This window comes from Apaloderma vittatum, unplaced genomic scaffold, assembly GCF_000703405.1.
Source record: "Apaloderma vittatum isolate BGI_N311 unplaced genomic scaffold, ASM70340v1 scaffold115, whole genome shotgun sequence".
Taxonomy (NCBI): Eukaryota; Metazoa; Chordata; class Aves; order Trogoniformes; family Trogonidae; genus Apaloderma; species Apaloderma vittatum.
Window position 1 is genome coordinate 124284 of NW_009715269.1, and position 12185 is coordinate 136468.

At 36.7% G+C, this 12185-nt stretch overlaps 1 protein-coding gene across 1 annotated transcript in view; it reads right to left on the minus strand.

Annotated features, from left to right (window-relative positions):
- The window catches only part of PTPRK (protein tyrosine phosphatase, receptor type, K), a gene marked incomplete at its 5' end in the record, with an annotated part of 38205 nt that extends 27839 nt beyond the window's left edge, over positions 1-10366 (minus strand). The window contains 4 exons of the mRNA XM_009869041.1: positions 1079-1114; positions 3149-3381; positions 6870-6899; positions 10228-10366. Of these exons, the coding sequence (XP_009867343.1) occupies positions 1079-1114; positions 3149-3381; positions 6870-6899; positions 10228-10366 (438 nt within the window). The remainder of the gene's footprint in view (positions 1-1078; positions 1115-3148; positions 3382-6869; positions 6900-10227) is intronic.
- Positions 10367-12185: the final 1819 nt, after the last annotated feature.

Below are 12185 nucleotides of genomic sequence, written 5' to 3' on the forward strand. Positions count from 1 at the left end.
AGCCACAGCAATGAAGATTTAGTCTAGATTAGCCTAGTTAGGAAACACCAGGAGTGAGCATTAATAATGCTCAGTAGTAACATCCAGTTAGTAACTATATACTCAGAAAACTGAGCTTTGAGCTTCTATTAATACTAAAATACAGATCTGTATTTTATTTTTATTTAGGAGGAGCAAAGCACTGGAACATGCCACTGCAAGAGCAGAATTCTCCTCATGACAAATTTCTAAAATGTAATAGACAATCAACTGCTAGAAAGAGTCTATATTATATGTATAATATCCCATTTCAAAACAGAGGAGGGATTAAATTGCCTCCAGGTCCCTTTAAGCTTTACTTCCAGAAATCTGATTTTCAACTTCAGTTTACATTCATGTCCACTTCCTGATATTTGTCTTTTACTCTAAAATAACCTCAGCAACTGACTCAAACTCATTATTGCATACTGCATTTATCAAACCACAAACTTGGGTACAAATTATACTTTTATCTTTCGATATTCAAAAAAAACCTCTAAAAATGTATTCAGTGTTAGATGTGACATAGAAATAAGCAGCCTGGCCACTCTGCCCATCCATTGTTCTTTTAAAGTAAGTGCGAAGTTGAAAAATTTACTAGTTAAGGTCAACTGAAATATGTAATTAATATAGGTATACAGGAATATTTGTACAGAATGTGAAAAGTTGTTTCTTCTTGCATATTACAGAAGTTTTTCTGTTAATTCTTGTTAGGTTTCAGGTGCCAAAGAATGCTAATATGGATCATGTGAATTTTATTTTTATATATCTTTTAATGGGGTTCTGGTTTCACATGTCCATTCATTGGAACTCAATTTGAATATTCATTTACCTATTTCCTCATTTATTCTTGTTAGCTCTGACTAGGAATAACTTCTTAATGAGAACATGAAATAATAAAGCATAAAGCAGTGTCAGTTTAATTCTGATTTGATAAACTGAGTGTATTTTCTGACAACAGCATAGCTATCTTTTACACAAACCAAGCTGTTTCAACATTCAACCATGCAAGGAGATGAAACTCATGCAGGAATGGATAATGAAGGACTAAGGTCCTCACCTAACACAGCTGTCGGCACAAGTGGATCATTGGGCACTGCAGGAAAACAAAGCTCATGAAGAAATACATTACCCTCAGTTTGTGTACTTTTAAGAATAAAAACAATATACTTCAGAGTATAACCAAGTGATAACTAAATACCATTTATTTTGTTACAGCTAAAAACCAGAAAGAATACAAAGTCCCAGAAAGCATCCTGTATAAAAGAGCAATGAAAGGCAGTGATTTTGGACTTCAGAAATGTAATGATAAAGGCAAAGAGATTCTTACTGAAATGAAATAAAGAAGACATTACATGCAATTTAGTTTTTGAAAGGGCTCCTCCTTCACTATTGTTCTTTTGCTTCACAATAAAGGTTCACTTTCATAGAATCAACTCCTTTCCTTTTAAACCTATTCTTTCATGTAATACTTGAATAGCTCATCTCAAAATAAAATGGTCTTCCTGGTAATTTAAAAAAAATACATACATATTTACAGTTAACAGCATTTTTTATGTGCAATGCCAAAGATATTTCTCTTAATGGATCTAGGAAAATCACGGATACAGAGACGCAGATGTCTGAATAAAATTCACAGAATTTTATCATTTGTTAACACAACTAGAACCATAGAGAAACAAATGTGCTGCTTTGGACAGAAATGGCAGAATCCAGAATTTGTTTTTGTTCCTTCTGGAACAAAAATTCAAAATATCAACAGCTCTATGACAATACTGAGCTCCAGTTCTCAAGCAACATGTCTAAAAGTTTGTTGCAGAGCAGGAAACCCTGGAAGCTTGGAAGGTTCTTTGCCTCAGCACAGACGATGGTCAGGAGAACTAAATCCTCCAACACAAAAAAAATCGCATACGTAGGGATGCTGGAAAATAGTGATGTCACACTTCTTTCTTAACCAACCAGTTCAGCTGTGGTGGCTGTGGCTTACAGGTTCTTGGCATCATGTGAGTCCATCTGGAAGGCTGCCCAAGTAACTGGCAGCCCTGGCTCACTAATAGGTTCCTGGTGGATACTTTGCCTGGGATTCACCATAACTTAGTCCAAATTGAACTGTCCTCACAAATCTGCCTCCACAAATTCCAATGCCAATAAGGCATCAAACTTTGGAGAATTTTCAAAGAGTTCCAGCCAAAACTGTGTAGAAAAACCCACAGGCTGATACTAAACTCTCATTTATAATTTGTTAGGAGACATTCAAAACATTACTACTCTACAGCTTGACAAGCTTCAATAAACTGAGCAATAAACTCTCCTCCAAAATCCATTTCCCTTACAACAATCAGGAAAGAACTTAAGAGGCTTAAGGGATGCATTTTGCTCAAGCACAGTAAGTAGTACAGGAGGCAAGAGAAGGGAGATGGCGTGCTATTCCCAAAAGATGGCAATTCAGAAGCTGCTCAGGCTGTTCAGATCTGTTTAAAGCCAAGCCACAAGTCCATGTGGCCGTGAGAAGGTCAGGCTCCTGTCAGCTCCATGGCAGAACTGTGTCTCTTTGATAACTTCCACACTAGTTTTGAGGTATTCAGAGTCCACCAGTGGACCATCCTGCTTTTGTGCAAGGCACAGTGCAGATGCTGTTAGGCAGGAGCGCTGGACAATGGTAGATATAATCCAGACACTTAACAGTCAGAAACCTAAACTGCCAAACTTTGTCAAAACCAGATAGCTGGCAAGTCTATTGAGCAAATTTGCAGATATATTAATGAGCTTTTTCCTAAACTTCGGAAACAGCAATGGAAATTGACAGTTCCCTTCTGTTGCAACGTCCTTACTGCCAAAAGAAATAAATTAATTTGGACCTCATATTATTATTCACTACAGATGTGGTGTTACGCAGTAGTATTCAGCATGTTGGTATCAAATACGCTCAATTTCAGATTATAATTGAGATACTCTAGAAGAGCAATATTTTCCCTAAAACAAGTACCAACGCATACTGAAAGTACATGTAAGTATTGTAAAAGTATTGTAAAAGTACATGTAAATATATACTGGCCACATACTAATAAGGATAACATACGAATATCCTTACTCAACCTTTGAGTTTACCAGTGTTCACAAAAAGCCTCACAAAAATCTTCCTTAGAAACTAGAGTTTCTGTATTCACCTGCAGTCCAGAGTATCCATCTCTGTCATACTTACATCTGGGGCTGAAGTTATGAGAGTCCATAAATGTGATTGAAAGGGGATCCTCTGCATGCAGGGTGCTCTGGTCAGCGTAACTCCTGTCCATAGCATTCACCATGTGCGTCATCTCCTGGCGGGTGGTCCCCATGGCATCCTTGCGTTTCTTTGCAAGTTTGCTGCCCAGCCAAAAAAAAAACCCCAAGGCATCTTAATATTTGATGAACATCGATGTCTACAGTAATCATTATCTATAATCATGAGTGACTGAAAAGTTTGGCTGATTTTCCTGCGTACAACATTTCCAGAGTGAAATTGATAAAACTATGCATCCTGCTATGAGTCACAATCGCGCATTTTCTGTACACACACAAATGCTGTAATGGAATTGCTAACTTCTGTACTCTGGTAAGATTTTTTTTTCCTGTGGAGTAATTACACTAACACAAATAAATTAGAGAATATAATTACATTTTAACTGAAACGATAAATATGAAGCATCTGTGCATGCAGTTTTATCAACCATCTCCATTTAAATTTGTGTTATGATTTTATAAACGGATAATTCATTTCCCTTGCTTGCTTTGTTAGGAAGAAATCCTTTAACCTTCTAAATTATTTTGTTAGTCAAAAACCACTATGAAGTAACAAAAGAAACATAATTATTCAATACAGGTTCATACTACCTTTTAAGCTAAAAGTTGTTCTTCCCATTCAGTACACAAGTCACAACATGACATCACACTTTGTTCCTGACACTGAACCTTGGTTCTTTAAAAAACAAACAACACCCCTCCTCACCACTCTATCCCTTCATGCAGTTTGGGAGCACATTAAATTTTAACATTAACAGTCTTACACTCTGAATGTATCACAGTCAAACAGCAACTAAACAGCCGATTAACAGTCGACGCCCTAAAAGTGCATACTTCAGAAATAACTCTCAATTCTTTCCTTTTGATGAAGAACTGGAAGTGATTCTTCCTGTCTTCAGAAGTCAGATGGAAGCAGATAAAATATTGTAATTATAGCTTAAAGTCTACTATTCTTAAAGCATATACCTCAAGTAGAGGGAAGTATGCAGAACAGCATGAAGTGCACCTTGGTTCTGCAGGAACCTGTGACACATATCAGACTGTTCTGAAATCTCCCCATTTTCACCTGAAGCAGTGACTGCAATGAATTACACAGCCAACCTGCTTATTCGGATAAATGTGATACCACGTGGGAGAGACACTATCATCACTGAAAATATTGGGTTCTTGAAAATGTAGGTTTAAAACATAGTTCAGCTTCACAAGCTTTTTCTGCATAAAATATCATGAAATATCCTGTTAACTGTTTAGACAGTGCTTAATTTACATTTCTCTAAGTAAAAAGACTGCTTGCTGTTTCTTCTGATAACTTAGTATTCTGTGTCAAACTCGTGGCAAAAAGAATATTAGTGTAAATAATCCATCCATTTATTTGTTGAGTCCCGGGAACATCCACCAGAAAAGATTTAAACCACCCTCTAGTAAAGGAAGCATTTAATATTTTTGCATATTTAAGAAAATGCTAGGACTGTTTCTTAGGTTAAGAGTCTTGGTGAACAACAAGGGGTCACAAAGAAAGGTACAGATGTATAAAGCACTCATGAGAATAAGGAAAGATTCTTTCACTGATCAGACTCATCTCCCTGTTTTATTCCCCCCATCCCCCATTCTTTCTCCCATTTACAGATAGACTAATTGGAAAATTTTTATTTGATAAATGCCTCGCTATAAAAATCTCAAAGTTGGTTTCCAAAGCTAACATTTTTTCATCAAACCCTTGCAGTGTACATTGGGAGTTCTCTGTGTATTAGTTGTTCAGTAAAAACTAAAAAACAAAAGTGAGAGGGACAGGCTATCTCCTCTAAAATGCTTTATTTTCTTGATTTACTTCACACATTCCTATTTACTTAAAAAAAGTTGGTTTAAACGATACTCTCTGGTCAAGCAAATGAAAACCATCAGAACTTCCAGAAGAGAAACTGCTTGAGTTTTATAACTTGTTCTGAATGCTATCAAAGCTTTCACAAAAATGGCATTTCTAGTTCAGACTGGTTTTTCTAAGTTTCAAACCCTTTCAAACAGTCTCTATACACTGAAGATCGCCTTTTTCCTAACGCCACCTCTGAAATGGAACAAAAAGACTATTACATCGCATCTGTCGACTACATTAAGCTCTTCTTTGAAGCATCACTGTGTAACAAAACTTGCTAGCTATGCTAAATAAATCAACAGCTATTAAGGCTTTCAAGTTATTAGCTTATTACAGTAGCTACTTTCTATTTCTTATGCTCTGCTTCAGCTCCTAAAAAGGCCCATTGTGTTGCAGCACCGCAGCCCAATGCTGCTGGGAAATGGGAGGACAGCTTTATTGTTAGCAGCTCCTGGCTCCCTCTGGGTTTGACGATTTCTTTTTCCTTTCTTTTCCTTTCCTTTTTTTTCCCCCTTCCTTCACTTGGCTAAAGGCATGCAATCTATACTTCATGATAGTTAAGCAAATCGTTAGGTTAAAGTACTTCAGGCTGACAGAAAGTGTAAATGATTCTCATTATCTGCTAAAGGATGCAGTTGGGTGAACCTGCACAGGTGGGTGTTTCAGTGGGAGCTGGAGGGGAAAAGTGCTCCATCATAGGATGAAACTGCATGGTTAATTATCTCGAGCTGAAGCAATTGTTATTTAACAAGGAAGTTATAATTTGTCACAATAAAGTGGAGAATGGCAGTTAGCTAAGCCAGCAGAGCTTTATTTTTTCTAATTTTAAATTCATTTAAAGAAGTCAACTATATCCTTAAAAATGTGGAAGAGTATCACTGTCAGACACATCTGGTTCATCAAAGCATTTGGGAGCACTCTTAGATCTCCTCTGAAGTCAAGGGCTTTATGCATGTATTTAAAATTAAGAATGTGTGTAACTGCTTTGCTCAATCACAGCCAAAACTGCTGCAGCGCTCACAGAAACTCGTCTGGTCAACATGTACAGAAAAAAAGGCCAGTTTTGCTTCAACGTAGCAAAATTTTACGCAAACCAATGCCATAAAGTAAGATCCATGCTTTAAAATAAGTACGCAAAGCACCTCACAAGCAATAGGTGCTGACATCTTCCCAAAAAATATTTCTGTAAAAAGAAATACCTGCAGAGGCAGATTTGCTCTGCTATTGGTAGGGCAGAGAACTGTTTATGAGGGTCTAGCATCTGCCTACAATCTGCATAGGAAAAGTGTTGCACAGGATGACTCCTGCTAACTGATACACTAAGAAAGAAGTTTTTGATTTACAAGCACGGTCTCTAGCTAGGAAATGGGTACAGATTTTTTTTCCCTCAGTGTGATGTGTCGCTGTGATTCAGAATGCAAATTAAATTATGATTACAATAAAGTAAAATGATAGTTATGAGAAAAACTGTAGCAAAAAGCAAAGTCTCAATATACAGTTAGAAATACAATATCCCTTTAAAAAAAACCCCGCAGGGTAAGAATAACAGAAACAATGGAACAAGCCTTTTTTCAAGCCTGAGAATAAAGAAAGGTAACTATCAATAAAACTTTAGGAAAATTATAGAGAATTTTTCTTTTTTAAAAAGGGATACTGCATCTTTAAAATATGTAAAATAGTAAGTCACCCGTATTCTACTTACAGATAGTAGGAGTAAGAATAGTAGCTCCTCCTGGCAAGCAAATCACAGACAGTGGAAAAAGAGAAGCAATGGTGAATGAGAAGCGTGACTCTGTCACATTCAATAAAGCAGAGAAATGTGCGTTTAAAAAAAAACTGAAAAATTCATGTTTCTTTGGTTAGCATTTCAACTTGCTCATGCACAAACTAGCCTTACTTTGCCATGCAATTAAAAAAAAATAAACTAGTACATAAAAATGATTTGTTTTTCGGAAAGATCACTTGAGCAAATTACATGCTGAGATTTCATCTATTGCCAAAAAATTTGAAAATTAAATGGATTGTGTAGTTTCAACATGCAGTTCAGCATAATATAATGATTACCACCTAGATGTCATGACAAATGAACAGCTGTGTACAAATCTTGTGCAGTAAATATGCTTTTCACTTTTCAATTACAAAAACCAAAGATTGCCTTAAATAAATACATTTAATCAGAAAACAAATTACATGTCATTCATTTTAACATCTTTATCAGTACACAGGTGTATATGCATATGTTTGTATGTGTACTATATGTAGCTATATGAGTACACACATTTCAAAGAATGCAAGAATGCATGGTTACAAGAGATATGTGTGTACTGACATATATACCACACAGTTCCTGAATGCAAACATATGTTTTCTATTTTAAAATCTTACAATTGGAAATGCTGATGTAGACATGCTAAGCATTAAAAACATGGAAGGTAAACAAATGGAAGGAAATGAAGGACATTTGGAAATAGTCCAACAATGACTTTGAAAATAAAAAGGCATTGCTTATTAAAGATGCAGTATCCCTTTTCTTAGTTGGTTTGATAACTCCAGTAAAACTCTGTGAGAGCTGTTAAGAGCTTCATTCGGGTAGACTTCAAACCAATTTGTACGAAATGGTCAGGCAAAGCCTAGAACATCTCAAACTTGTGAATAAAACTGCTTAGTACTCCATTTTTCAATAAAACGTAATGCTGCATTTAATCAGGTTGAGATGGCGATGGCTGTGCATATGACTTAATAAACCAATGAAAATGCAGAAACCATTGTTTTATTGACTTTTCTGTGTAATAAGCCGTGGTCAATTCGGGTACCAAAAGGGATACTACATAATGGATCACTGAATATGTACACTACAGAGGATGACTCAGACGGATCGGTTTTCAGACCCACCACAACTAAGTGAAGTGTGCTGTCCTACGTGTGAATATGTCAGGGGTTTTACAGCCCTTCCTGGCTTCACTGTGTGGACTGCCCTCATTCACTAGATGGACTGAATTAACTCAGGTATGCAAAGGCTTTCTATGCTTTTCATAAGAGACCTTGACTAAAGCTGGTATTCAACAAAAAAAAAAAAAAAAAAGGAAAAAAGCGCCCACTTTCCCTAAGCGGTGGGGAGGGAATGGCACACCTCTAACATACGCGGTAGACTACCAATTAAACTATCATGATGAAAAATTGCCAAACATTAAAGATTCATTAAACAGGTTAATTTCTCACCTATTTTGAATACAAAATAGTACAGGAGTTTCGAAATGTTATGTGCTTTAGAATGATGATTGAGTATCATTCCTAAGAGGATACTGACTTCACAGGTGCAGAAAAGGGAAGGGGGAAAAAGGGGGAAATTTTAAAGTATCATTTCACGGACATGTTTAACTTACTTTTATCAAACAATTCAACAGGGAAATTACGAGTCTAAAAGGACTCTGAAGGCAAGAGGTAAAATGGATAGGAAAAATGAACACACTGAATTTAAAGCATATATTTTTGGTTACCTGCAGAACTAGTCAATCCCCTCTGGAAGTGACTGACAATATACAGTGGTAGACAGTCTCTCTCTCTCTCTCACACACATACATGCAAACACACAGTCTTCTCTTATACATAAGTGGACTGCAACTCACACTGAGAAGATGATACTCCCCTAGCATATGCCTTGCAATAAAGCTATAAAATAGAGATTTCTTCCTGAAAGCTGAAAACCAACTTGGTTTGTTTTTCAGAAGTTGTGCAAATAAAATTGACTGTATGCCTTCTTTGCATATGATGAGTTGGACCTTTTGCATGTGTTAATTCTCAACCACAGAGGTAAACGACAGAGAAAAGTAAAAGCACTTTTGGGAAAAAAATCACATGTAGCTAACTAACACAGAACACTATGAGCATACCTAATGTTTCTAATGCAGACGTTTCTTCTCCAAGTTATATATCTCCAGGGATAATTGTAAAGAGGCAATAAATTAAAAAAACTCTAATGCAAACCAGTAATTATAACATATAGAATGATCTCAGGCACAATTTACATTTTTTTTTCTTAATCTTTAAAAATAATAGTAAGCTGCATTTCATAGGAACATTTGCAATCACAAACACACTTTTCATTAAGACTTCTGCAAAAGGCAAGTGAATGCAACATACAACCCACTGGAAGACAAAAGGTCTCGGTCTGAGAGAAATGCTAATCGTTCTGAGAGAAATCAGCTTGTGCCCTGCAAAAGGGACCTGTCAGGGAGGGGCTGCACAGATAGAGACGAATTGGTTCCAGTGCTATAGCTACAGATTTACAGAGCCATGTTATGAACTTTTATGCCCAGTTAAAAGAGTTTCGACTACTGAGAATTCAAGACTTTTAAAAACAGACCGAGGAGAAATAGGGTAGCACCATTTACCCTATAGGTAGGAGCATTCGGATGCAGAGTTAGCATTGTACGATGCCAGAAGATGGCGATATTGCTTACTGTCTAAGAAAGCACTGAAAAAAATTTAAAATTCATTCAAATTAATACACTTTTAAACGATTTCATGCACTAAGGACTCGCTAGATAGTTTTACAGTGATGTAGTATAATTTTTAAGAAACAACTCCAGGTTAACAAGAGCATAAATAGAAGTATAAAATTACATTATTTTGCAAGTTGGATAACATACAGATACAAATAATTCATCAGAGCTGCATATAGAAAACCAAACTCATTAGGTGATTACAACATGAAAAGTGCAGTAAGTTATTCTTTTTTTCTTTGTTTTATAAAAAAAAAGGCTCAATGAATTTCAGTTGCACCCACTTTAATATTCTGTACATTCCTCTAACTGGAACTTAAAACTGCTTGGAAATAAATAACTATGATAAAATGCATAGCTATTGGATCCCAAATAAAAATAAATTATCTCCTTAAATCCACCATAAGAACAACAGCAAAAACAAGAAACACAAATAACTCATCCAAATACTGGTGTGAGCTACCGGTCCTTTTCTTTAAGGACTTACAAAAAAATCCTCGTTTAGTTATTGCTTCACATGGAGAATAAAAGAGTGATCAACACAGATATTTTTCTTACCTTTTTTTGACGATCAATACGACAACAAGGAGAAGTAGGATGAATACCAGAATTCCAGCACTTATTCCTGCTATTTTCACCACTCGATCTGTTTGTTTAGCTGGATCTGGAATCACCTCAGGTTCTTCTGTTGCTGCTGCTAAATGAATCCAAAAAGAAGTTGCTTAAATTTGTAAGTACTACAGACAAGAAAATAATCATTGGTGATAATCTCCAAATGCGTGTACAGCAGCCAGAATATAGATACATGTGTCATGTTTATACATCTACACGTATATACATAGACACACTATATTTCAATCTATATGCCATACATTTGCAAATCATGTATATGACTAAATAGGTGCTTATACAGGTGCACACATATATATATATAAAACATCATATATACAGAAATGTATATGCATCTGGATTTCCAAACAAGTTATTGTATTGTAAAGCAGAAACAATCTATCAAAGAAATCACCGTTTTTTTTCAAGTATTAGATATGGGATATTTAACACTGACCAGTGAGATTACGTTAACTCACAAACAGTAAATGAAACTCCCTTTTCCAAGATGCAGCTAGGACCCTAAGCTCTAGTTCTCCTCTCCTTCACTCAATTTCAGTTCACCTTTGTATACTAACTCATCTTACAGCATCTGGCCTGAGACGTACATTCTACTGGGAATTCAGATTCTGCAAATTAGGTCATCCATAAAGCCAAGTCTAAAGTCAGCAGTAGTTTTATTTCTGTTTATAGGCCCTGGAAAAAAAAAAAACAAAAACACTGTTCTACACAGAGATGAAACTGCTCCATAACACAGCTGAGTGGGCTGAGGCCACAGGTTACAGCAGAGAGGAAAAGAGAATGTAACTGAAAGCACCAGCTGTTCAGCCTGCACCTCTGCATCACAGCCTGGCATACAAAGGATCAGGAATACACGGTTTACCAGCCAGACAAAAAATACCAAAAAATACAAACAGGATTCAGCCAGGGGTAAAATCCCATGAGGTATTTACTTGTAAAATAGGAAATGGCTCTTCAGTCCTTTAGTTCTTACTTTCTGAGGCTGTGGCTCATCACTTTGCCTTTCCCCTGCTCACAGGCATGGATGGGTACTTGCTTGCTCTCTCTCTGACCCTTCTTCTCTCAGTCTGCACCTGGCATGAGGCAGATGCCACTCAACATCTCCTCCCTCTGAGCAGCTGCACATGGAGTAGCCACAAGCTGTTGGTATCATCATGCCTATGTCATCACACAGAAAATGTTTTCTACTCTGAAACTAAGATGCTTCTCAACAGACACCAAAATGAGCCGAACGAAAAACAAGGTGAAGCCACACCAAAGAAAGACCAATAATTGCCCAAAAATCTGCTCCACAGGCCTTTCAGAAAACCGATGTCATCAGCACCAGGGATAATTGGTATCTGATACTTTTTGGATTTAAATATGTTACTCCAACAATTTCTATTTGTGTTCCATGTGCAGGAACCCATATTATCATTTGAAAGAAGGACCAGGCTGTTGTTTAAAATCACTCTTCAGTGCTCATTTCTGTGACCTCCATCTCAGCAGCATCTAAACCACTTACTAACAACTTACCCTCAGAACAACCTTCTGAGTTAGGAACGTGCTGTGCTCTCTTCCAGACAGCCATGCAAGAGCTAGGCAGACAGTGAGAGACCTGGCAGCGCTTTAATCATAAAACTTAATCATCATCATAAGACTTCATCATCATAATCATCTCTTTCCCCTACAGCTTGAACTCTGCTGAGAAATACTAAATGATTCCTCCTTGTGTAAATACATGCCTGCACACACACTTGCATACATAACCTGTGTTGACTGAATACTTATGTGCGTTGTTGAGGTGTCTAGGGGTAAGAGACAGGATCAGGTAAGTGATGTGTGCATGTGTAGCTGTGTACATGCAACGCATACTCACACAAAATCTAGAATTAATGCCAGGTATA